At 36.3% G+C, this 27,574-nt stretch overlaps 1 protein-coding gene across 2 annotated transcripts in view; it reads left to right on the top strand.

Moving 5' to 3' along the window:
• The window catches only part of LRBA (LPS responsive beige-like anchor protein), a 419,408-nt gene that overhangs the window by 255,824 nt on the left and 136,010 nt on the right, over nt 1-27,574 (top strand). For both annotated transcript variants that reach the window (XM_075709754.1, XM_075709753.1), the window contains 3 exons: nt 23,634-23,751; nt 25,430-25,532; nt 27,405-27,520. In XM_075709754.1, the coding sequence (XP_075565869.1) occupies nt 23,634-23,751; nt 25,430-25,532; nt 27,405-27,520 (337 nt within the window). The remainder of the gene's footprint in view (nt 1-23,633; nt 23,752-25,429; nt 25,533-27,404; nt 27,521-27,574) is intronic.

The raw sequence follows: 27,574 nt of genomic DNA, 5'->3' as shown, positions 1-27,574 counted from the left end.
CCTGGAGTAACCAGGAGGAATCTTTGGCATGCAGTAAAGTGGTGGGAAGCACATTTGGACCCCCATGATTCTTGAATAAGTTTCATAGCTGGATTCAGTGGACACTAGCGTGAATTCTTTTAAGCTAGATTGCTAGTGTAGTATGCATATGTATACATCAGAGACTGAGTTAATATTTTCTGTGAACATCTGTGATATTAAAGTATGACTAAAGAGCATGTGACCTACTAAAATAACAGTTCGGTTTACTTGCATATCAGATGGTTTCTTTGGTATAAATACGCAGGTTGAAAGCAAAGATGATCTCCTACGTAGTGTTCTCATTCGTTCTAGGTAAGAGGCAAATACGTGATTGTTCCACAGGCAGTGTAACATTGTGTCCTGTTCTGCAGGTCTCTGGCATGAAGCCTGATGAGTAAGTGTGATACACAGGTTAATTGTATGAGTTGCAGTGGCAAGATAATTTGCTGTCACAGACCAGAGAGCAGCTGTACTGTACCTACTTCAATCCATGGCCTGCATTTAGTCTTAAGAAACGTTGGCGCTACATGAATAAGAGCCCTGAGCATTTTCCTTGAGTATCCTCATTGTCTTCATTTGCAGTTAATAAAGCATGGGCTAGAGGCTACAGGAAGAGGTTAGATGTCTATTTGCATTGTACCCCCACTGCCCAGCACTCTGTATATTTGCTTTGTGGACATTTAAAATAGGTGTTCATTATTGTCGCTCAGAAGGAGTTGGTACCAGTATTTCACCTGTTCTGAGTTTCTTGTAAAAGCAGCTGGGGAGCTGACATTATTTTTGGAGAGATAAATACTTTGCTGTTAAGCTTTTGGTAGTTATTTCTATCATGAAGCAAAGAAATCCTGCAGGAATTAAGATGTGCCTTTCCTGTAAACTCTGTGTCTGTAAGAACTGAAGAGGTCTTGCTATCCGCTGCCCTTTCCAGAAATAGATGGGTTTCTTCAGCCATCTGTCTCTTCTGCATTTATATATTAAGGACTTCTCCATTGCCAACCATCATAATGGGACTGAAGTTTTTCCAATTCTGAGCAAAGCCACTATTGAGTGACAGCAGTTACTTGCTTTCTAATGACATCTGGTTACACAGCAAAACTTGATTTACATGCACTTTCTTTATTTCTTTGTGTGGTCCCAAGAGGGATAAAAACTTGTAAAAATTTAAATATTACATGATGTTTGGTAATATTAACTAACTCGGGAGAAGTTTCAGTGTGTACACATAGTGGCTGAATCAGCATGACGGGTATTTTTACCCTTTAAGGTATATTCCACTGTTCTACTCTGTCCTGTGCATCCATTTACCTATGGGAGAGTGAAAAGGGATGTTTCTTAGAGGGAAGGTACTGGGCAGAGGAATAGCATTATGTACTGCTTTATTTTCTCCTAAACCAATTTTTATTTTTACTTTACTTTCTGTTTTGATAGACGAGTTATATTTCAAGGCAGAGTCTATTTATTTAGAAAGTTACCTGTTTAAGGAAACGATTCATTATGTGTCGTGGAGCTGATGAGTTCAGTAGAGCCACCTTTTAATCCTCGATTCCCTGTGGATTTTCTTTCACAATACCTTTCTCCTTTAAGTCCCTAAAACTACAGTCCTTTTGAGTGAATAGGGGCTATTTTATACACCACCCTGCTTCCAATCCAATTAAAGGCTCAATAATAGACGGATTAGGGAAAGTTTACTTCTTAGTAGAAGTGCAGCTTTGGAAAAATAGTGCGTTGATAGCAAGAGGGAATGTGAAGGAAAGCGGAGAAAATTAAGGAGATAATGGTCAGTAATCTTAACTTGTCTGATGTTTGCGCTGTTCACAATATAGCGGACTCTCAAAATACGTAGAACAATGATTCAGATTCTTTAACCATTTTGTTGCTGGAGTTTGCCTGTCTCTTCAATTTTCTTCACTCTTGCTTTTGTTATCTGCATCTTGCACAAATGCCACCTAATCCTTTACTTTAAGTCCACAGAGTAGGAGACTTTTGTAGTGTTTTCTTTTGGGGGGAGTTGAGGAGAAACATAGGAAAGCAATGAGTTGATGACAAAGTTAATCTGTTGTATTGTGAAAGTAGGTAAGTATCAAAGTTTGTACAACACGTTTCAATTAGGTTTTTAGGAGAACTGCCATTTAAGAACCTCTGTGACAAATAACAAGCTCCCTTCAGAAGTGTTTGAGTGAAAGGAATAGTGTTAAAAACAAAACCTCGAAAATGTTAGGTAAAACAGAAAATACAGTATTAAATATCCATAAGCGTTGTTTGATGCATAGTAAATACATTAAAGTCAAAGTAAAAAAAAAATTCTTGGCGTGCTTGGTTTATGTAAAAGTCATGTTTCATATTCAGTGTCTTGCCTGTCACCTCTTCTTACAGGTTGGTTCCAAAGGAAATAGTTTTACTGTAGAGCTATGAAGGTGCAAATACCTCAGAATTACACTTTGAATGGTATCCTTTGCATGTCTTTAAAAGGATCCTCTAACCATACCAATCAGTGCAGTGGTTAGCAAGCTGTTAAGACCATGCTCTTTTTTCAGAATGCTGAGTTAGGTAGTTGAACAAGGAATGCCGCTTTGTGCCATCAAACCTTTCTCCTTTTTTTCCCCCCTCTTTTTTGGAGGAGGGGGGGCGGATAAATTAAGCCTTCTCCATTTTGTAGAACAACGAGTAGTCATTATTTTCAGCTACTTTGCTACCTTATTATTGCCAAGGTCTCTACAGAGCCTTTTTCTTTGCCTACCGTAGTGGTTTGTAGTGGGCTAAATGTTTAATGAGTCAATGCGTTAAAGGCTTCACTTTTCTTCCAATTAACCCCAAGACCACTCTGGCATTTTTGTAAATCCACAGAAGTATTTTGTGAGGCCTAAAGGGTAAGCTGCAGGCAGGCTGTGAAGAATGTAAAAAGACTAACCTGCTAACAAACACTGTGCAATAGGACAAAGAGAGTTTAATCCGTATTATGGTAAATGCTGGCTTAGTGTCCCAAAAGGGCTTTGCAGAGTGGAACAAAACAAAGAGGGCAGCACCAATAAAAATCCAGTGCTTTTATTTTTATACACAAAATTGTTGCAGAAGAAAAACTGATAATAGCATTAAGAAAAGGTTTGAATGGTGGTTTTAAATATGATACTAAACATTGCAATTGTTCACCATTTGAATACTGTTTGTTATACATAAAGAAGCTAAAAGCAACATAGAGGCTCCAATTGATTGAATATTCATGAAAATTGGTCAGATGAGTACCCCAATTTAAATTTGAAATGTTTGTGAATTAGTATATCGTAAGATAATATATAACTTACATGTTCATTAGTGTGTGTGTTTCTACAGAGACAAACATAGGAATATATTTTATGTGAATACGTGGGAAATGCAAGGACATTTATAAAATATGTAGTAAAATGCTAAGGACTCTTATTTATCCTCTTCTTAAAAGGCAAACAAAAAACCAAGGATAGTCACTGTTATCTTATTCAAAACCTATGGAAGATTAAGGGAGATTTGCAAAGTACAGTATTACATACAAATTCTTAATATTGAAAAAGAGTCTGGCTGTGCTTATACTTTAAAAATTGGAACATATGAGAAAAGTAATTACTTTTTAAAGCTTTAATACTAACTGTGATTTTATCTCTATAACTGTTTTGATAAGAGGAATATAATACACTCAAATGTAAAATAAAAAAGCTTATAACTATGAAAAAAGAGGAGAAAATAAGTAACATTCCAGGCATGCAAGGAATAGTGAAAAGAGCACTACATTCCTGATACTGCTTTAAATGCAAGGTCATCAGCTGTAAAAATAAAACCACAAAGTTCTGAGCAGTGCGTAGGATAATCTAGGAAGTGTTTTCCCATTACTTTGTTAAAAATATCTAGTTACTGTAATTATACCCACATCTTCTCCTAACGATATGAGTAAATCTCTTACCTGTTAGACATCCCCCCCCATACTGAAATGAACTTTTGTAGTAGTGATCTGTCTCTCCTGAGCCTCGCTGCATTACCTCATAACCATCCTTTCCATGTTTGTTTTAATTTTGCTACAGTCACAGGAAGGAATGAGGCTTGTGTTTTAGTGTGTTGGAGAGCAATGTTTGAAGATGTAATTAACAAATGTGATTAATATAGTCTTGGATATCTAAAGCAGATCTGCAACTGAGTATTTTGCTAGGAATAACGTACTGTTATCCTTGGAAAGACGGAAGGATGCTCAGAAAAAGACATAGGTCTCGGCTCACGTCTTTGGGGGCATGGTACAGCATGTGCACTCTGTGGAAGTTTGCTGTAAGATAAGCCCCTAGGAATGGCAGACTGACCTTCTGTAGTGCAGTGGGCACAAAACCTGCCCAGTGACTGTATGGAATAAATGGTGTGGTGCAGCTCTATATGCTTTTGACACAGAGGGGATAGTAAAGCATCTTTTGGTGTGAGATGTTCTGCTGAGACACTGAACAAATCCATGGTGATATTCCCTAGATAGAGAGGGCTGCCTGCTGGCAACAGATACAGGAGTTCAATGTGTAAACTCTGATAAGGATGACATGTAATTTGTGTTACAGTTTGACTGTTAATTGTATATAAAGCAGCAGCCTTTACAGGTCTTTCACTGAGAGCCCTTAATTGGGAAAAGTAAATCCATGTCATTAAGAGTATATCCTTTAAGGAGAAGGAAGGTAACTTTTTTTTTAATTAAGCGTTTAGGGTGCTTTTGGGTTTGAGCGCTTCCTTTTAGTATCATGGAATTAGGCCAGCAGTCTCATTGGGTTTTGTTATGAGACAAAGTTTTTTCCCAACATCACATGTAAAACGTCTATCTCGTCTACTGTGTGCTTTTCCCCTTATAGTTAAGTATGTTGAAGTGGAATTAAAATTAACTGCCATCACATAATCTGTCTACAGGGTGGTATAGCCGAAATATTTGAATAACTAAGATTTTGGAAATATTCATGACTTTTTATGAAGTTACAGTCATGTCCCTGTGCTGCAGACAGAAAACTGCCATGAATTGTTTTGAGAAGTTAGTGCTTTTTGTGTAAGTACAAGTAGGAGTCACCATGTCTGCATAAGTTTTTATTTTTTCCTATGTGTGGTGATACAGAATTGTATCTGTAATTGTGTGGAATGGTGGCATTTACATCAAAAATTACTGGACAAGCTACTACAATATGACAATTTTGCAAGTTCTATTAGATTAAAGCGAACATTTTATTTTCCTTTTTTCTTTTTTTTTAGTACAAAAGCAAGGCTAATGAATCTATTCTCTTTCCCTCTGGATTCTGTCAAAAAATAAATGATACTTGGTACTCTGTATTCGATATTCATTTCCCAATCTCTCTCTTTGTATACATTTTATACTCAATTTATTTGCTCTTATTCTCAGCTACAGTACTGGAAAGAATATAAACTTTTAGTTTTGCACCCAAAGGTGGCCTTATGATGAAATCATGGATGATCTCTGCTTATAGCATTAGAGAAGTTACCTACTCTGGTAGATGTAAACATTTTGTAAAAAATAGACAATTCAGGGGCACTCGGATTTGCCACTTATTTTCTAATTGTTGCTAAAGAACACAGCTATGTTGGAGTAGAAATTTTATGACATTAGAATCTGTCTAACTGGGATTATTTTTATATCCCAAAGATGTGTAATCTTTATAGCTGGATGTTTCTTGGAAATTATTATGAAGTTATATTCAAGCACAACTAACTAGCCAAGTTGTTTCTTCTGTGGCGTGTTCATATAGCTAGCAGAGAGAAGCCGGAAGCCGTGCTGTAAAACACTTGTACAGTTGCAGTGACAAGGGATTTTCGGACGCACAGACAGTATGTAATGGTCCCAGAACCTGAGAGGAGGGTTCCACCACCACTTTAATGCAAATGGGATCCGGCACAGAAAGAATCGCTGGACCCCATTTGTGGCTGCTTCGTCCTTTCCCCCCACCCTGTGCCATCAGCAGCATTTACCTGATGAGTCAAGTAGGGAACTGACCTGACAGGAAACTACCTTTTCTCCCCTGGATTTTTACAAGGGTGATTCCTTGAGCCAACAGCCTCTGGGGCCATAGGAATGTTAGTGGCAGGAGACAGGAGGCAGCGGGAACACACAGTTTGGAGCAGGCCAGACCATCCTAGTGGCGGCCAGCTGCTGTGGAGCCATAACCATGGACTGTGATCTCAGTCGAATGATAACAGGTGAATTAGGATTTTAATCGAGATCCTTTGAATGGGTGGGCAATGTATATGGGGTGTGTTGTGATAAGAATCATGGAAGTGGAAAGTGCAACCCCTTCACGCTTAAATCACTATGTTGTCAAGAACGCTGTCCTTTGGGGAGAAAGTGTCTGGTGTTAAAACAGTGTATGTGAGGATATACCAGTTAGTATTGTCAACTGCCACTGATTTCTACTGTTGCTTTAAGGTAGTATTTACGTGTTTTTTGTTAAAAATACACACATGTTCTTTCTTGTTTTGGGAACGTTCCTAATTACTCTTTTGGCAGTTTGACATCCTTCCATATATGTTTGATGCAACATAATTTACATTTTTTCTGGATTGCTTTTCAAACACAGATCCCAAAGCCAAATAATCCTACTCCAGAGAATGCAATTTCATTGATATCTGAAGTTGTGTGTCCTTATGTAAAAGCCAGTCGTTTCTTCTAACTTTGGGCTGAAGTTTTAAAGCTGCTCTATCCCATGTTCCTGGACAACAGTTGTGACTTCCGTCATTTTTTCCCCCCTCCTTGTAGCGCTCATCGGAGAGCAACCAGATATTACAGGTATGACACTTTCCGCTGGAGAGAGGAAAGTCATTAGTGTATAAATATTAAATTGTTGCTGGCTCTATGAAAACATTCAGAAATTTATTCTTGTAACCCTAGTGCGGGGTTATATGATCTGTATGGCTGCAAGTACACCAATGCTATTTCAAAACTGCTTTTAGTTATGGCTATTACATGTAAAAACTTTTCTGATATACTTTTGTATCTCCTGCATTTAAACAACTCTGTGCAGAAGTGCTTTTCCTTCCCTGCAGAAAGTCTTCTAGACAGATAATACTTGGAAAGTAAGACCTAAGTTTTACTTTTTTTTAATTACAGCTTTTTTTACTTGACAGATTTCCATTTTTAATTATTTTCAAGTCTTATATTTGAGTCTTCTGGACACTCCTTGGCCCTGCATTTTGAACCTAGACATAACTAGTTAGTACTGCTAGAAAATTATTACAGGAGCCCTGATTAAAGGATTTTGATAAAGTAGTTAAGATACTAGTTAGGTTCATCTCTTTCCCTGGCCTGTGATTTTTGCATCTTAGCATTATAGAGTTGGGAAATAAGCATAAGAGCATTGACATTCATATAAAATCTGGAGTGGGATTTTTTCTGTTTGCTTTTAAAAAGGTTTCAGTCTTAATTTCCTGACTGTTTGAAAAGCTGGAGAATATTTTGATTTATTTTGGTTGGTTTATTTTATATTTATTGCCAAATGGCATGTTCATAAAATGCAAAATCATACAATGTAATGTCTCTGGAAATTCTCTTGGCATGCTCAATCTAAATTACTTTAAACAACTCTATCTGATTGCCATTTTCGAAAAGAACTGAATAATTACTAAATGGAATTCCAACGATATACACAGGTTTTCTGGAAAGAAGAGTAGATAAAGCATATGTTTACATGACTTACACAATAAATTGTTTCCCTATACAGTTTGCAAATAGTGATTATAATTTCATGTTAATAAGATGCAGGAAAATGTGCTGAAGGAATAGAGCTTTGCTGCTTTTGTCACAGTTTCATCAAACTGATTTTGTCAGCACTGGAGCATAACCCTTGCCACATCAGTTTGAGTGCTCATTAGGCAGCCGATTTGTCTGAATCCTCATTAAATTGATTAACTCATTTACTTATGGATGATGACATGTTATGTGGTACAGGAATGGTGGTTAGAGACTAGAATCAAGACTCATGTTGTCTTGCTTAGTATTCAGTTGTTCATTTATTTCTGCAATAAATTGCCACATTCAAGTACTATAGCATCAGTGATTTACATTTTGCAAAAGCGTGGCATCGGCTGAAGGGTTGAACTTACATCGTGTAAACTCGCACCTCTATTGGTAAACTACAGACGGCAATTTAGAAGCTTTAGGTTTATAGCTTGCTCTAATTCCCTATTTATTTAACTTGGATAGTAGACTTTCTCATAAAGAACCTAACGAACATCTGTTTTAATGTAAATTAAATAATGAAAGGGAAACAAGTAGAAAACCTCTTCAGTTATACATTCAGAAGAGGGAGACATTATTAAGAGAAGATACTTAAAGCAGTTTTCTGAAAGATAGCTTTCGGGAAAATGATCAAAATGAAAAAAAGAAATCAGTTGATGATTTAGATCAAATTCTATATATGCACATAGTCTAGAAATTTGTGTTTTTAAAACTTGTTATGTTGATATACTTCTAATATTTTAAGGTGCTACCTGGAAGCGCTGACTCTCTGCAAGTCGTGCTGAAATTTGAGTTTTGGATGCCAACTACAATTTTGGTCTTCATCTGTGAAACTAGAGAAGAAAGTTTAAGCATGCAGGTTTTCCGCAAATAATCAGTATTTTGGTCTAATTCCACTCCGCAATGAGTAGATGGCAAGTATATTAACTCGTTTATGTATTTTTGAGTCAAGATTAAATGTAGCTTGGGATAGCTCAAAAAGTAGAGTACTTCAAACTTTATGAAGATGAAGAAGCCTGAGTTCTTGAGTGATCAAGTTCTTTATTCAGTAAGAATTGAATTTGCTTATTCCAGGGCTGAATGTGTCACAAGCACAAACTAGTGTGAAGATGTCCTATGCTTTGAAGAAGCAGAATGTTTTTTGTATTACTAGGGTGCAATACAAGCCTAGTCACGGACTGTAGCAGTATCAGAGAACCATACCATAGTTTACAAACACAGGCCAGAGATCTTCCTCTCTAAATGTAGAACCAGAAGCAACAGATAGCTATTGGCTGAAGCACAAGAAAACAAGAAACAAGACATTTCAAAGACCAAAGAAGAAATTTTCAACATGAAACCAGCAGCTATCTATGTTGGCAAACTGTGAAGCTTTTAGAGGTGTGGCATTAAAGGAGTGCTTTAAGACAGTTTCTAGAGAATATGCACAGCAGAGCTTCAGATATTAATGAGTGGCTTCTTTTTAACACTTAGAGAAATTGAAGAAACTGGAGAGGTGCGTGACTGAAAACCAAAGTAATCACACGTTGAAGAGGGTCTGACTAGAAGTCACTATTTTCCTAAACCAAAGTTTTAGAAGCGTTCCTTTCAGTGATAGTACTGGCTTATGCAGTCCTCAGGTGCCATCGTATCACCTTGTTTCCCCTCCCTTCCCCAGGTGTTCCTGGGAAGGTGTTTTGAGTGGTTGTTTTGAGTGGGGAAGTGAGTCAGACTAAAACCATTCTCATAATCTCCTTCATGCTTTCATTTTTTTCCTTCTCCCCACCCTAGGTTACCTTCTATGTGAATCACTTACCCAGCTGTACCTTACTGCATGACCTCAAACATACTACTGTTAGAACAGAGGGTTTGGGGTAGCCGTAGAAAGTGATTGGGGATGGATGAGATGAGGTGCAACATGAGCTGGGCAGTCACCTGCAAAAATGCTTGTGAAACTGCAGGTTGCATGGGAGATGACAGAGCAGGAGAGAGGAAATAGTGTTACAATGACTTGGGAAATAAGACAAACTTTTAATGGACAAGAGAGTTGGAAAAAAGGTAGACCACTGAGGGAAATGTAAAAGTGATTTTACATATTTCTGTAAGTTAATTAGAGCTGCGTGTTTGTGCTTTGCTTTGCTTTAATGTAAAATATAGTCATTGCTTCATCTTTTAAATCATTAGTGTATATATACTGTAACACTAACAATTGCAATTTTTTGTGGTAATAAAAATGACTGTCTTCCTAATTCAATCATCTTTGAATAAAGGTAGGAACTTCGATGTTCTCAGGCTTCTTAGAAGGTTAACACTAAGTTTCTGTAGCATTGAGATGAGGCAAAGCATGGGAAAATACCTTTTTACTGTAATAGTTGCACGGTATTTGTGGTTATATTTGTTTATCCTGATAAGCAATTTTATTGAGGAGCTAGTCAAACTAGTCTTGTTTCATTGAGATAATGACCGAAGTGCAAGTGAAAATTTTTCCAGGGGGATATGAAAACAGCAGAGAAAATCTTGCTCCCCTTCTGTAAAAGGGATTACTGTCACTGAATTAAACAGAGCTAGAATTTCACCCACCCTTTTATTTTTTGGAAGAAACATCTCATTAGGGAACTTTGTTTTACTAGATGGGCTTTTCTTTTTGAGAAATGTAATTTATTTTAGTTTACTAAGATATGCCTGTATTTGGAACGATGAGGAGAGTTCACAAAAACCAGTTCTGGGACTCCTATTTCAATTAGTGTTTCTGTAGAATCATTTTAGGATCCCAGAATATTTGCAAAGTGCATGTGGAACACAGTTAATATTCAGACAGGAAATTGGTGATCAGAGTTAAATTACTGGGCTCTAAATTTTTCTACATCCACCTATTTTCCCTCTTCACTTGCTCTGACAGTTATAGACCGCTTCTCTAATGGGGCTTGCATTTGAAGATAAGCCTGCATGTAAACAAAATAACTTTTCTTAAATGGAGAGCCATTTCATCTGCAATAATGTACCAATTCATAAACTATCAGAAGCATATTTAAAAAAAAAAAAGATAAATGACCCATTGTATAACACTTACTATTAGGCAGACTAGATGTCCCTGTGTTCTGGGAGATAAGGCTCTTGTATCATTACACCCTAATAAAATGAGTTAATGTTTTAGTATCAGAGATAAAAGGACAGTTGGATATATTTAATAACCAAACTGAGAAACACTTAATTTTAGTTGTCTGTAGCAATATAACACAAATTCCCCTGTAAAACAAATTGCACTTTTGGAATATACTTTAATGTGCATTCGACAAAGGAGAAAATGAGGTGATTGAAGTTCAATTTGTAGCATGTTATTAACCATTTCCGCTTGACTAGATGTGTAAAAGGATAATGGATGAGGGTTTTATTATTGCCTTTCTGCTAAAATGAAGTGGTGTAAAAGATAAGGTGATGAGATTAATGAACATAAGGAAAAGGCGTAATCAATCAAACTCCAACAGGGAGATGAGATGACAGTACTTAAGATTTGCAAGAATACATGTTTTAAAAAGTGGATTTTATCAACACCGACATTTTGTTTGGGTGGAATGCTGAGAAGCAGATACTTGCCAATTTTAGTTAGTTTTTGGTAGGTTCTTTATGCTACTGTATATTTGAAGCTTCAACAATTAATATAACAAATTAAAGTTGCAAAATCTATTTTTTAATTTAAAATCCATGTCTTAAAAAAACTATAATTATAAAATGAGGACGAACAAATACAACTTCTGTCAAGCAGGAGCAATGTTTTGTTGATCAGTTTATCAGTTCTTCACTGGTGGAACACTCTCAGATGTGTCTGGATTAGTTACTTTTAGTCTTTGTGCTACTGCCTCAAGTTTTGCATCCTAGTCATTTGAGTAACTAGTTTTCATGTACTGAAGGAAAAGTAAGGAATGCTTTCCTTGCCCTGTAATAAATGCTCAGCCATTAAACTCCGCAAGGTTTCAACTTCCAACTCCTTGAGTAGAAAATTGATCATCTTGTAGAAATAAATCTGCAAACGTTTCTAGATGTAAAAGAGTTCCTCCTTGTAGGGTGTGATATTTTTATATTTCAGATCTCAAATGCAGTACTTCTTTCCTCTGACATAGATCTTAAAATTTGTAACCTGCTTGAATATCTATACTGCTGACACGTTATGGAAAGCATTGATTACAGGTATTTTTGATTTTCACTGATGCCAGGTCCCATAATTGTTAAAATTACTTGCAAGTACTCCAGCTGCGGTTACTCATAGACAAAACCCTCACTAACCCAAAGGTAGGCCTTCTATCTTAAACTACACCTTTTTTTTTTACAAAAGAACATTGGGTTACAAACTAAATCACTTAAGAACTGAAAATGCCTCTGCAAAATCAATTTTTCTTATGCTTTCAATTTCCTGCTTTTTTTAAAAAACATATACCTTTTTCAAAATGTGGAGCTGACTGGGAAGGGAGCTGCTACCCATTTAGGGTTTTTTAAGAAGGGCTCCCACATCATTCCTTCAACTGTGGTTAATTTGCTTGATAAGAGTTGCCTATGAAAGTGCTACCTTAAGTTAGTTTTGTAAATGAAATATGCACAAGGAGGATAAATTGTTGTATTTTCTCAAGGAACTGTTAGTTCTTGGCAGGACTTTGGGCAGGATGTATAGGATATTGCTATGAGGTTAGGTTTGTCTAAAAAAGCAGTTTAAAATACTTTTTTCCCTTTTGACTCTAGCATTTATGAAACGCTGTTACATGTTGGCTGGAACCTGGTACTTTGTAAATACTCCCACATTAGACTTGACTTTTTCTGGCTCTTAAGAAAACTACCAGTTGTGCAAAACAGCATCGTGGATTTGTAAGATAAATGCATAACACAGCCCAGATTACAATTCTTCACAAGAGCTGATATTTTCACAGAGACTTACTGCCCTCTCTCCTCCTGTCATCTGCAGAATTCTTTGATAGGCTATTTTTTATTGGGCCCTCAGGAGTTGCAAGTTTTAGATTTAATACCCTAGGGGAATGGCAAGGCAAATCATGTTGTTGGATCAATTGTTCAGCTATCCCCAGACTGCTGTCTGTGTATCTGTTACACTTGAATCACATTTCCAAGCCTTTCTTATCAATCATTTGGACTAGAAATGCAGTTTAATTTTCTATTGCATTTTTAAACTGAAATTAGGGTTATGCTCTTGTTCTGTTACCCTAGAGTCTTAGATGTGGTTTTAGACCTCACATTACCTATGTCCGTGGCTTGCTCAGCCTTGGAAAAGGGTCTGTACTTGTAGGAATGCTTTCAAGCTGAATCTAAATTACTTGATTTTACCATCTACTAACATGAAAACCAGCAGTTATTGTATAAAACCTCCTCTTCACATTGCTTTTTGTTCTTTACAAACACATGATAAGTTTTAATTGGTCAAGTTACTTCTATGAGTGATCTTAAAAGAAGAGATTCTTCCCTTGCAGTCACAGGCCATAGCAAAACCTTTGTCACTGACTGATTGTAGTCAGTTCCTTTGCCGGAGAAATTAATCTATTTTTACAGGAATATAAGATAAATATAAGAATATAGATACAGAATATGAGGTATACTTATCTGGATCTTGATTAAAGAAAGTGCATGTAGGGGACATGCATTTGATAAGTAAGAACAATTTCTCTACGTTGTTATCATAGCTGTGTTCTGCTTTGGTTTACAGTAAATGAACTAGCAGCGAGTGGAGAAGTGCTTGAGCAGTGGAGGGTTTATTAGCAGCACTGTGCTATCTTCTGTTCCAACTTCTGAGAGCAGGAGGGAAAATTTCTATAGCATTAAGTACTATACAGTCCTGGGCTATGGGGCAGCCACCAGGCATCCCGAATAAGGCAAATGTATGTAATTACACAGCAGCCCCTGCAGCTGCTTCAGTTTACTCAAAGGGGATTTGGTTCCTGCAGCAGTCTACGAGTCTGTGCAGCACAAAGGTGGCATTAAGCCATTTTCACATTCCCATCCCTTTGCAAGCTGCACCTCCTGTGCCATATCTCTCATAAAACATAGCACAGAATCTTTTAATGTAAACTGCTGGATTGGCAGCTCTGGAGTCTGACTTTTCTCTTTGCCTTCAAGAGGCACATCTGTTCTTCTATGTATGGGCTGGGCTTGATTCCCATTAATGAGCTGATCAGATGCAGTCTTTCATGATGACTGGTACTCTAGCTTCCTGCCAGATGTGTGGGGGTGTTTTTTGTTTTTGTTTTGTTTCTGATGAAGGGATATGAAGGTCAGCTTACAGGTCATCAATAAAAAAAAAAAAAAAAAATCCTTCTTTTTGGCATTGAAACTCATTTTTTCATTGCCCATTTGCTTTCTTCTCCTCACCCATCTTCTGCAAGATCAGATGAAAATGGCAGACGCTAGACAACTGCCAGTATTGCAGGTGCATTAGTTCCCTTCTTTCTTGGTTGTAGTTGCTGCTTCCACTTGCACGTGTTCTGGCTGGATAGACCTTTGCTGGATACAGAGAAGCAGCCTGTGGGAGAAGTCACGGCCTGAAAGTGGTGAAATAGGCAGGTGCAGGGCACAGAAGTGGGAAATCTAACATGACTATTCTGATTTGCTGTTCAAAATAGGAATTTGAAGAGACAGTTACAGCAAACATGAACCTTTTTTTTCTTAAAAAACCTCAATGGCTAAATGCCTTAAGTGACAGCAAAACAGAGATAGCTTCTACATTGTTTTCTGTGTTCTGCTTTTAAGATACATGCTCCTGTATATCACCTTTCACCATATCTAGTTATACTGCTGTGGATATGAACTGCTGTGAGTCATTAGTCTGGCAATTGTCCTAGTTTTCAGACTCTGTACTTCTTAGAGATCAACCAATATAGTCTGATAAAGATTATCTCCAAGGCTTTTCTGCACTAGGAATTTTATAAAAAAAGAGCGACCAACCAGAACTTCAAACTTAAACAACCCACAACATGGTAATACCTTCTTGTTATAAAAAAAGAATCTCTGTTTGATTCTTTTTTTGACTTTCTTAGGTACTTCCATCTTTTAAGCAAGAGAAAGCTTTTAGGGCTTGTTTTGAAATCCCTTATATAGTTTAGAGAGGTTTTTTATTGCAATAGTGTTACAACATCATGGTGTAGATTTGAGCCACTAGTAGAAATAAGATGAGCAAAGCACAACAGCATAATCTGTTCAAAATCAGAAAGGGACAAAGTCCTCTGCTACGTGCTGTAATTTTAATTGTTACATTTAAAATGTTACAACATTACAAGATGCTTCTGATATGCAAGCAAAAAAAAGGTTTTTTTCTCAGAATTATGAAAAGAGGGGCCTGTCCAAAGACACTCAGGTCTGATGGTGTAGGAGAGAATAAGACAGTAATTCCCACAAATCAGTTTTGACTGACTGACAACTCAAACTGATCTCAGCATGAGTGATTAATCATAAACGGCGAGGCCACACCCCTACCACTTGCTTTCTCTAATTTTGCTTCGGTTGTCTTATACAAGGAACAAAAAGAATTTGTACCCTTCATTGCGTAAAATCTTTCCAGGAAGAAGCCTGATCTTGAGACCCTTCAAAGGTATCCTGTACTGGAGAGTTCAGGCACAGAATGGTTAAAACCAGTCCTTGCTGGTATTCTTCAAGAGTATTGTTAACTCGCTTATTTCAGAGGCACACACCTGAGTATCTTCCTCATAAACTGCAGCTGAATGAGTCCTATGTTGTCTTACTTCTATTAGGAAGCTTTCTATATGATTATATTTTAAGTACATTGGTAAAATTTGGATCATGGCCATAATTATCACCTCAAAAACATAACGCGTGTTTTTTGTTTAATGGTAATACCCAGTGTTAGGGAGTATACTAAAAATCTTTGAGGTTAAGTTTTAAAAGAGTTTTTGTTTTATAACCTCATTTCCAATAATAAAACATTTCCATAATGATGCCTTCAGATGATCACAATCTGAATTTGTATTTCCTTTTTTGTTAACTCAGGAGACAAATTAAATGATCAGTTTTCACAAAGGCAAAATTCGGAACATCTAAAGGTTCCTATTCTTTGTCTTTTAGTTTTCTGTATTAATAAATTTGAAAGTGAGCTAAGTAACGAGGTAGCAACATTTATGCTGATATAAAGTTATGTTGTTAGCACCAAAATAAGAGCATTGTGAGGATTTTTTTGGAGAGGTCTAGACACCTGCTTCTCAGTTGCATAGCTAAAACAGTGGCAAATGGAGTTTCCCCACCTAATTTTCCAAAATTCTGTCTCATGTAGGGTAGCTAGCATGGAATGCACCACTGCACCAATCATTACTGCAGAGGCTTAATATTAATAATACTTTATTTCTGCATTTTTGATCCAAATTCCACAATGTAATGTGATCAGCTTCTTTGACAGCTTCTACACAGTGAGAAATCATTTCATTGAATTTTGCACAGTGATGCTTAAGCTCTCTTCTTGAGCTTTTGCAAGTAATGTCATTTTTTCCATGTATACGAAATGAAATCAACAAAACTAGCTTTTTTAGTATTTACACTGTGTATGCTTAACTGACAGAACTCATTGACACATGAAATCATGAAGTTGTATAATTTAATGCAGTTCACAAAGGGGTTATAGAATCTGTCAATCTGTGTGGACATCAAGACTAGCCAGAACTGTACTTATTAATTAGAATGGTTTAAAAGCACTCTCCAAATTTTAAACTTACAATCCAGTGAAGGAAAAAATGAGAAAATACTCTATTTACCCACTGTGCATGTTACGCTTTTGTGCAGTCTCTTACTCATTTTAATATGTGCACATACACACACGTGTTTGACTGTACATGTGTGTGTACCAATGCACTTTCATAAGAGCATCTTCAATCCTAGATAATTTAAGCAATGATTATAAGCAAATCTAGACCCATACAGACCCACTCACGAGGCATAAAAGTGATTCACACTTCAATGTGGAATGCACAATGCACATCTCAGAGGTTCCTTTATACGATTTATGACTGTTCTGAGTTATTTCTGTATGATTAAAAGATATCTTAGTTATGATTTGTTGTCTGTATCTTTTTACTTACTATGTACATGAAGTCTGTGTAGGTATTAACATCCATGCTATAACAAATAGTATAAACAGGTAACCCCGACAGAGTAAAAATTGTTGCCATTCTCCTTCTTCATGTGTATGGATTATAAACACTGCCATAAATAAATAAAAGTTGGAGTAATGAACTTTCAGGTTAATGCATGTACGTTTTTCGTGATGATCTTCATATGATCTAAAAGTGGTGTTGTGTGTGGTGGGTTTTTTTGCAACGGTGTTTTGCAAAATCTCATTGCAAGTGTATTATGAGTAAACCAAAAATTCCTGAGGCAGATGAAAAGAGGACGATTGGCTAGAGAGCTGCCTGTCTAAAAGATCACATTAAAGAAACCCTGTCATGAATTTCTGTTTTCTTATATATCTTTCTGCCTCTTGCAGGTGTGGCATTGACATTTCTAGAGTGCATGGTTTGCAGGCTGGGTTGGTAGCCACACTGCTTTTTTAGTGTGTCTGAGATACGTTATAGGAGATTGCTTTAGAAAGACTGCTCTTGGTAGTCTCTGTAATAAATTATTGCTAATTCCTACTTTGTAGTGTTTTGCATCTCAGGAATTGATAATTATAATTTGCATACGTGTTTATTGGAAACACACTGAGACTATCAATTTGTTTCACACATGTCAATGAACAACTCATTGATCACTATTTACCTAGCCAGTTCTCGAGTAGAGGAACCTGAGGATGGACACAGAAGCTGAAATAACCAGTATTTCAGAAGGTGCAAGCTGAATCATTTGTAAATTGTTACAGTTGATTCCTGATGGCAAACTGTTCCAGATGATGTAAAGAGCTGGATGAGCCTTTTATAGCTACCTCTTGATGAGCAGATCCTACTAACTCTTAAATCAGAACGTAAGAGGCTCACTAGATAAAGACATCAGTCAACTCCTACAAGAATCTGTGAATTCTTGCAATTCTGGCTCCTTTTTTTCATAAATAAGCTTGCTGTCTTATTTTCCAAAGAAAGGCATAACTTTACATCCTTAGCCTTGCAGGGCTTGGACAGACACCCAAACCTATATTCACCTTCTTTTTGAACTTCAGCTTGCTCGGCTGCATAATTTAACTTACATACCTGTCTTTAGCAGTCAGATCTTCTTGTTCTTTGGGTTGATTAAATGTTGTCTGCCAGTGGTAATGAACTCGTGCTCTCTAAGAGTCGTCAGAGTTAATCAAAAGGGGAAGAAAAATTGTTTGTGAAATACTGGATGTAGTAGAAAAGAGTAGGATAGTTGGTACTAACTTTGCTAACATTGTTCACATATTTGTTAGTCCATCTGAGGTGTTTAGAACCTCATAGTCAAATCAGAAAAGTTCTGAATACAGGTTCCCCCCATAAATTATTTTCCAAGTTAGATCTTGATAATCAGGGAGAACGTTATCTGTAGTTAGTAGAAGACCACATTCAGAAAATCTGCATTGCATGCTTTTTTCACTTTGAAATATAGCTTTAGTGTCAGGATAAAGAAAGAAAATATAGTTGTGCATTCCTCTATTTTAATCATCTGGGAAGTATATTTCATATCATCACATGTATACTGATCTCTGATCTGTGACAGTTAGACTTTATTCATTTACAAACAAATGGTGTTTTTATTTGTATGTCGCATACACAGAAATAATTTCAAAACTGAGTAGATCTAGAAACAAAACTAAGTCCTAACTAGAGATAAAACTATTTACAGGTCCAGAGGCCTTAAGGTATATGAGGCTAGTATAAATAGTATACTGTGAAATAGGAATTTTAGTTTGTGGTAAATCTGTCTGTCCCCAGAAGCTTCAGATAAAATAATTTTGTCCTTCTAGAGCACATCAATTTGCTAGTCGGTGGTTCATGTATCAAAGAGCATTCTGTGAAAATATCAATATCATTGGTTAATATAAATGAAATTAATTTTTAAAGCTGGGCTAAAGGTTGACATCTGAAAAATTGCATTACTTTGCAGAAGAGAAATTTCTGTCTTCCAGTGAAATTTCAGGTCATAAGGGCAAGTAATTTTCACAATCTTCAATGGGAACCAGTGAAATATGAACTTCATTGTCACCTAGCCCCAAAGCGATAAGATAAAATGAGCTGATACATCATTTGCTGTGGTTTTATCATCTCCTCCAGTAATTGGAAGAGAAAACATAAGAGTCCTTTACCACCCCCCTCCCCAATCCCTTCACCACCCACACCCAGGCATAAGCCATTTTGCTCTGATCGATACAAAGGTCACAGAGTATTTATTTATTTATTTAAATTTTTTATGCTGGGTAAAACTGTCTAGTGGAACATTAAAGTAATGAATATGTTTAATTGACTTTGTCACCCATGAAAATGCTGAACAGAATTGTATAGCAGGCTGTGCGTACTCACAGGAGGCACTGGATGGGAGACTAGTACTACAGCTTGCCTGTGGATTTCAGTGGCTGATTTATGAATATCTGAGATTTAAAATTAACATCTTATTCATTGTTCTTGAGAAATCTATAGTAAACTAAGAAGCACTGTGATTTATTTAAGAGCATTTGGATATTTACAATTATTAATAATCTGATCTAATTCCCTATTAGTTTGGTTGTACTTGGATGTATTTAAACAAAGAGCAGAGTAAGACCCTTTCACTGTGAATCCTGCAGCCAGGAACTATGTAGTACCTAGACAATAGGTTCTGAGGATCCTCAGTTGCAGGGCTGAGATTGTGGTGGAGATCCGGGTTCCTCATGAACTGAGAGCCAGGTTTTGTAATGTCTAGGTGCTGTAATTTTGACTTCTTGAACAAAAGTGACCCCAAATGGCAGAGAATGCTGCTAGAAGAATGTATTTATGGATTTTATCTCTCAACTGCAATCGAATTTAAATGCAAATTAAATGCGCTTTTTTTTGTTTGGTGGTTTTTGTGAGTGAGTGTGGTGAGGTTTTTTTTGTCTTGTGCACATAACTTTTTTTGGAAATATACAAATGTGCATCAGCTTTTTCAATAAGCTATTTAGTTTGTTTTTATTTTACTCGTAGCAGTTAAATTGGCTGGCACATTAAAATAATGTAATTATTCAATTACTGTTTCAGTTCTATAACCCATTTGCAGACTTAATTACTTCTAGCCTATTCACATTTTCAAGATCAATAGTACTTTTCTCTAAAATAAAATAAAATAAACGATAGCTGATTGGTTTGCTTAAAAGGTAAAGCAAAATGTTCATTTAGTCTTCAGTAAAATACTTTTCTAATTTAGGAGGCAGATGTAGTGATGGTATCTTTTAACTACTGCATGTAATCTTTTATAAGACACATTGTTTATGAGATATTGTTAGAGACATGCAAGGAGGGTCTTGAAGAAAAGGTAGGGTGGGGCATTTGTTTTCAAAACTGTAAAGTGACAGAATAGCTTCTGAGTGAGCGTTTTGATGTTGGGAAATTAGCTGATAACACAACTATGACTCTTGAGGAGAGGATTTCTTTATGTATGATCTTAATTCGTCATCAGCACTATGCTACCTGAGTTTTCATGCAACTTTGATTTCAGAATCTCCTCAAAATGGAAATTGAAGCTGGCTATTCTTTACTTTCTAGTTTCTTGGGGATTTTCTTCCAGCTGTGCAGTGTCAGGGTCTGCAGCATGAGTATGAGGTCTGATTACAGGTTTAGACCTTAGTGTCTATTACCTGAAGTAAAGAAGGGACTTCATGCAAAGGTGAAAGTAATTTTATATTTTTAGTAGTGTTCTCATGCTGTCTGTTCATTTGGTGTTGCCAAAGTCTAATCACAGAACAGTTTGTCTAATGAGATTTTTGGAACCATAGAACTTTACAATTGGCTCACTTGTTTATTTTAAGTATTTTTAAATGAAGTGGTAAACTGTGTAAATTGTGTTTCCTCCTGTATGGTGCAGTACCTTTTGAAATAAATGAAATGTGCAGTAGATTAAACCTCAGTCTGATGTGTCGAATCAACTGAAATGCTATAAATACTTTTTCATGTGGGGAAGGTGGTACTATTTGTGCAGATTAAATTAGATTGTACACCCTCATTAGTCTTCGCTCCACAAGTTGTTCCAAAACTGGGTGTGACAAAAGACAGAAAAAAAGGAGTCATTTTTAAAATCAACGTATTGTACAATGGAATGAAGAAGATAGTTGTTCTTAAATTCTTAAGCAGAAGTCTGTGTTGTGTGGCTTACAGGTGAAAACAGGCAAATACAAAAATAGATTTTGAAAGTTGTAATTCTGATAATACCAGAAGTAGTAATACTGATTTAAAAAAAAAAAAAAAAAAAATCCCTTTGCCAGAATGAAAATGCTGAATTTAATTTGAAGTATGAGTCAGTTTCTGCAACTAGGATGTTCTATTAATAAAATCACATATTTGACAGGGAATAAAAGGTTGAATTGGATTTTCATAAGGAATACTTAGTAATACGCATGAAAGAAACGTGTTTGTCTTCTGGACCTTTCATCTACTGTAGGTGGGTTGATGAGCGTGGAGCGGTGGTAATGATGCTGTTTCCATAGCAACTGGTTCATTGGCGGGCTAGACCTCTGTCTAGGGTGCTGTCAGTGTGCCTGGAGTTTGAGAGAACAGAGTGTCCCAAAGAAGGTCTGCTTCCACCTAATCCAGTTTTAATTGAACTCCAGAGACTTTGAAGTGAAGCTGCAGACCAGGCAGACACTATTCCAACTCGAAATGAAGGCCTCGCTCAGCTAGGCCACAGCTGCTTCTCACTCCTGATAACTTCTGTTAATGGGTGGTTTAAAGAATTGTTATAGTGGTGACTGGTAGTGTTTCTGCAGTGCACTTCCAGTTTCTGCTGTAAATCCTGTTGTAATGAACTCAATAACTTTATCATGGCTGTACAAGGTGCACGATCTAAACCACTTACGCTTTTTTCAAGCCGGTGCTTTTCCTCCCAGTTTTGAAGGAGTTGCATGCAGCAAGCTTTTGGCCATGTGCAGGGTTTCCACTGTCACAAAAAATGCTTGCTTCACAGGGTGAAACTAATACTTAATTATTATAACTTGCTGATTTTACTCACAGTATCCATGTAATAAATGTCTGAATTTGCAATGCACAGACTGATAGTGACAGGCAGGCTGTTGTGTTTTAATTGTTACTACAGAAAAGCGGAGGCCATCACATTCCTCTCTGTCTCAAAAAATAATAATTGGAATTATAAGCTCCAATTTCAGGATCGCAAGGTGGATGAATACCAACAAAAGTACTGGGAGATTTTTGTGCGCAAGCACTGCAACCTTGCCTCCTTTGTTACCTCTTTTGATGTTGTGCTTTTTAAAGGATATTTATATGCATGTGACAGAAGCCAACCGCGGTGGTTCTGAATAGCACCACAGAATTATACAAATCTGCCAATTAGTGTGGATGGGTTATGGATGTGGTGTGGAAAGTGTCAGCGTGGCCCAAGTCTGTTAGTTCCCCAGTTCCAGAACTGATTAGCAACCATTGACAATCTCTGGTCCTTTCGTCGCATTTTTAGAATTTTGTATCCAAATAATTATTCATTTTTTCCTTCTCTTTCTGTGTGTGTAGGGGTGTTGGGAGCGAAGTTGTCTGTGGCACTTGTATTGAGGGAAAGATGAGGGATTAAGTAAAAAGAAAAGAATGTGTGGGAGATGGTTTGCCTTCTATGTTCTGATCTTCTGTACTATCTGCTTTTGGTTTGCCAGTCTTGTTTGCTTTTAATTCACAAAGGTGGTATGGTATTTTATACTGTACTGTGTGGTGCTTTTATAATGTTTTTTCTGTTCTCAGTGCAGGTTACTTGTGAATATATATATTGCATGTGAGGCAAAATCATCCTTTGTTAAAAATCTATAAAAAAATGATTGGGTTCATTAACAGTCTTTGTTATGTTAAAGGCTCGAATTTCACTTTTTCTTTTTTATACACAATATATTGCTCAAGTGAAATTGTAGGAAGAGTGATGTTAACTAGGACTGTATCTGAATCTCCTTTTCTGTGATGAATTTCTGTTAAGTGCTTTTGTGTTTGCTAAAATTGACAAATCTCGGATTTTCCTTTGCTTATGGTTTGTTAATCTGAGGCAGAGAAGTGTCCAATCTCGCTGTCCCTTAACACTTACATAATTAAGCTTTGAAATGAAAGGGAAAAAGTGAAGCAACAAAGAAACAAAGTGGCTGAGGACTGAAAATGGGATTAGTTTGAATTGTGAAGGCAGACTAAGCATCTGTGTCTATCAGACGGGATGACAGGAATTGTAACAAGTTACTTTGACAACCGCTTACTCCATAGAGAGATTATGCTGAGTTCATTTGCAGGTTTGTGTTTAACCTTAGCTGACAAAATGATACTTAACCTCTTATACAGCCAACCTTTATAGTTCCAGAATTAATGAATGTGGCCTTAACGATAAACGTAAGGAACATTTTTTTTCTTTAAAGACATTTTTTTCTTGCTTATTTGTTACAGGCCTGTTATTACAACGCTCAAGTGAGTGCAGATACATCTAATAGCACTAGTAATACATTTCAGAATATGTTTTTATGCTTTGCTGAAGTGCCAAACATTTCATAATGCTTCTGAAACTCCCTTGGTTATGGAAAACAGGCAGTTGTCTTTAAAGGAAAAAATACAACAAATTTTTAAAATCCTTGACATGAGTAGTTGAATTTAGGACTTGAAATAATCCATTACAGGTTCATATCATGATTTGAAGTTTGAGCATATTTTAATTTTGCTGCAGGTTTTGCATGTAATTGGTGGAATCCATGTTTGTGAGTTAAACTGTTTCTCTTTTACAAGATATACTGACAACATATTTAAACATTCTTTCTGTCTCTTTCTACTAGATTCTGGCATATACAGAAGGACTCCATGGAAAATGGCTCTTTTCAGAGATTCGATCTATCTTTTCCCGACGTTATCTTTTGCAAAATACAGCACTGGAGATATTCATGGCAAATAGAGGTACTGTGAGTCTAGAGGAATGGCGAGTATTGATCTGGGGACACGTGCATTCTGTTTGGCTGTCTGTTTTGGTATGGATTTGTGTAGATAGCAGAAGGGCTTGGATTCAGTGTCTCAATATTTAAGTTAGTATATTTTTATAATTTAGTTTCTCCTTTTCTTTTTTTTTTTTTTTTTTTTCCAATGAGGAATTATCATTGAACATGAGAACTGGGAATTAGCCATGCCTCACTTTCATTTATATCCACATGTTTATTTGGCATTTATAGAATCATAGAATCATTTAGGTTGGAAAAGACCTTTAAGATCATCCAGTCCAACCACTAACCTACACTACCAAGTCTACTCTAAGCCAATCAAGGGTAGACTAGACTAAACCATGTCCCAAAGTGCCACATTCTCTGGAAACTTGCTTAAGGCATATCTACCTCTGATCTGTTATGCATGAAGTGGGTTTTTTTTGTCCCTTTGGAGGGTTACTAGTTGTTAGTTATACACACCAAGAACAACATAATGAAAGAACTTCGCTACTGGATTAGACCAGTGACTGGCATACCTTCATGCTTGATTTCTACTAATAATTTGTTTCAGTTAGACCCTAGTGCAACTCTAAGAAATAAATGTGGATTTACCTTGTTTATGAACCCTTTTTTCACCCTCCCCTTTCTTCAGTTCCTTTTTCAGACACACATATGTACTGTGACAAGTCACTCAAAATATAGTGCATTGAGACTTGGAGAACTTTCTTCTGCTATTTTTTCTCCCTAAATTTTATTTTAAACCAGGTTATATAATGTCTTTGCAGTTTAAGATTCTTCAGGTACTTTTCATGCCTTTATACCGATAATGAACTTTTGAAAAACAAATTTTGAAATCTGTATTCAAAGACACCAAATAAAATAGGTCTTAAGATGACACTTTTAAAATGTCATTGTTTTGGTAATGATATGAAATGCTGTTGTCCTGAAATCAGTAAATGTTTCATAGGGTAACATGTTTTATGCCGTTAGTATGCTAGTCAAAAAGTTTTTGCCTGAGCTTAAAATGGTCTCTAAACTGAACATGGCTGGTAAGTATTCAGACACATATCTCACAGAGCATTGTTGCACGTGTCTGAAGTGCATTCTGTTCTCCAACAGAATATTAATCATGTGCATAAACACTTTCCTATTTTGGAGCCTGTAGTTGTACTCTGAAGTCATAAATATCCACTGGTGATACCATAATTAGATTGTTACTTGGATTTTTAGGTTGCTATTTCATAAGTGTCATTGAATGTTTCAAACAAAATATGAAGATAATGTTTTGACAAATGTATCTTGAAAATATCTAGAAAGTAAACTAGTAAATGTGATCCAATTAATGTATAAACTTTTTTTTAATCAGTTCTAGACAGTCAATCTCTGCGTATAGGTTTAACTTCTGTTTGGAAAGGAAAAGAAATGTAGACCTTGTAAGATCTGTAACAGTGACAACTTCTGTTGAAATTCCTGCTAGTGGTAAATAAAAGCAGTTCTGGAAATCATAAAAAAATAAAATATATCTATATTAACCTGAAGGAAACATGTCTAATCTTTTACTTGTTCGACACCTAAGCTGAGGGTTACATTTTATTGAGCCAGAAAGCCTTAAATAAAAGGTGTAAAATCATGCTGTATTTCAACTCTTGTGTTCACAGTGGGCGTCATGTTCAACTTCCCTGACCAAGCAACAGTAAAGAAAGTGGTTAACTGTCTACCTCGGGTCGGTATTGGTACTATCTTTGGACTACCCCAGACCAGGTATTTTACAATTTGAGTTAATTTTATCTGTCAGTTCTTTTTTTCATCAAACCAGGCTACGTGGTTTGAAGGATTTACACCTACTGGTTTACAAAACATGCACATCCTCAGCCTATCAGTTCTGCTTACTATTTGCAATGTGTTGGATTTGAGGTTTTTTGTGATTTCTGTCTGTTATAGGGAAGATAGCTTCTTTTTAGCAGTGAGACTCAATCACTTACCCTACTTAAGGAAAATAGGCTTCTTTATGCTGGCCAACTCACTAAAATTTAAGACTGATTTAAGACTGGTTGTAGGACTGATTAGCTTTTATGGCAGTGTTCAATTATATTAGCTTGACTGTAACATCCTTGAATCCTCTGTAGTATTTAAATGTAGATGAAAACGATCGTTCAGAATGTGTAGAACAATATAAGCTGAGCAGCCTGTGAAGGATTGGTGTGGTGGTGTTGTCTTTTAGCTCTGGAGGACATTGTTCAAATTTTACATAGTGAGAAATTTGTATTACAATGTCAGGCTGTGTGTTTGGATCCTAAAACTGAAGAATATCATTCAGTTTCCTACATCTTTTTTAGGAGAAGATTAGGGCTTGATTGCCAGATATGCTGTGGATGAAACACAGCAGCATAGTTTAACGTTCACTGAGGCTGATGGAAATAGAAGTTTTTGAGGTATACCCCATCTCCAGTTGGGTTGGTTACCTCTTGTATTTTGATGAATTATAAACTATTTTTAAGTACATTAATTTCTAAATTTTTAGAAGAAACAGCAGTGCTTAAGGAGTATCTTGATTATTGTTACTTTAGTTTTTTTTAAAAAGATTTCTGTGCACAGAAACGGCATTAAAATAGTTGGGGATGTTTTCTGTTGTGTTTTGTAGTTTACCTTTTTTTTTATCCAGTCCAGAAAAAATTCTCTTGAATTGCAATTATATCCACTCTGTAAGAATTTGAGGATTTCTATTTACAGAAGCAAATTATGCATGAAAATTTTTAAATATACATGAAAGTATAGACACATTTGTTCAAAATTTCACATCCGTTTATACTGATAAATTTGTTTACAACATAAAGCAGTTTATTAAAATAAAAAAAATTCAGTTACTGTAACTGCTTTCTTTAATTATTTACCAACACCTGTAAAGATTTGTTAACTAAAACTATGTTTAGATTCCCCCCCCCCCCCCCAAATGATGTGGTTCTGGTATTTACAGATGTTTTTATTATGAACAAAACAGTCTTGGGAATTTTATTATAAGCTCTTCTCTGCTTGATTTATGACTCCAAGGAATGACTCTATAGTTTTCTTTCACAAACATTAGGAAATCTGGCATCAAATTCTAAAGTTTAATTGAGTTATTTATGACTAACTCCCCAACACTGCCTAGAATTTAAATCTCAAGAGGATGGACTTCATAATGAAGTTCTATCATCTTATCATTGTTTTCCTTTGTTCTTGAGGGATTTAAAAACCTCTCCTAAAAGATTACTTTATTCTTATGTGAAATTCTAAAAGTTGTGTAATTTTCTTATGTAATGGTCTGCCATCTCTCTAAATCACCAGTAACATATTTCTGTAATACATCAAGCCTTCATGGAGCAGCTGAATTTGCACAGCTGTAAAGGTTTCTGTCTGAAAGCTTTCAAATCTTAACTTATCCAGCTGTCAGATGTTTTAAGTCTTTTGTTCTTATTAGATTATAAAGCTTTAAAAATGAACTTCAAGTATCCAAAATAGCAGTTTGATCTCCAGAGAAATATAGCATAGAACTAGTAAAAAGAATACGTACAGCTGCCACTAAAATTCAGATAGGTAAAAAGGAAGACCCACCAGGTTTTCTGATGTGTTGTTTTGGTTTTTTTTTCCCCTCAGACGCATTTCTTTGGCTAGTCCACGACAGATTTTCAGAGCTTCCAACATGACCCAGCGATGGCAACACCGAGAAATTTCCAACTTTGAATACCTGATGTTTCTGAACACTATAGCAGGTAACACAAATTACTATAATGACTCAGAAAAGGAGCTAATGGTGGCACAGTCTC

Source organism: Pelecanus crispus, chromosome 4 (assembly GCF_030463565.1).
Source record: "Pelecanus crispus isolate bPelCri1 chromosome 4, bPelCri1.pri, whole genome shotgun sequence".
NCBI lineage: Eukaryota > Metazoa > Chordata > Aves > Pelecaniformes > Pelecanidae > Pelecanus > Pelecanus crispus.
The sequence above is the reverse complement of the archived record's forward strand: the minus strand, read 5'-3'. Positions and strand labels throughout refer to the sequence as shown.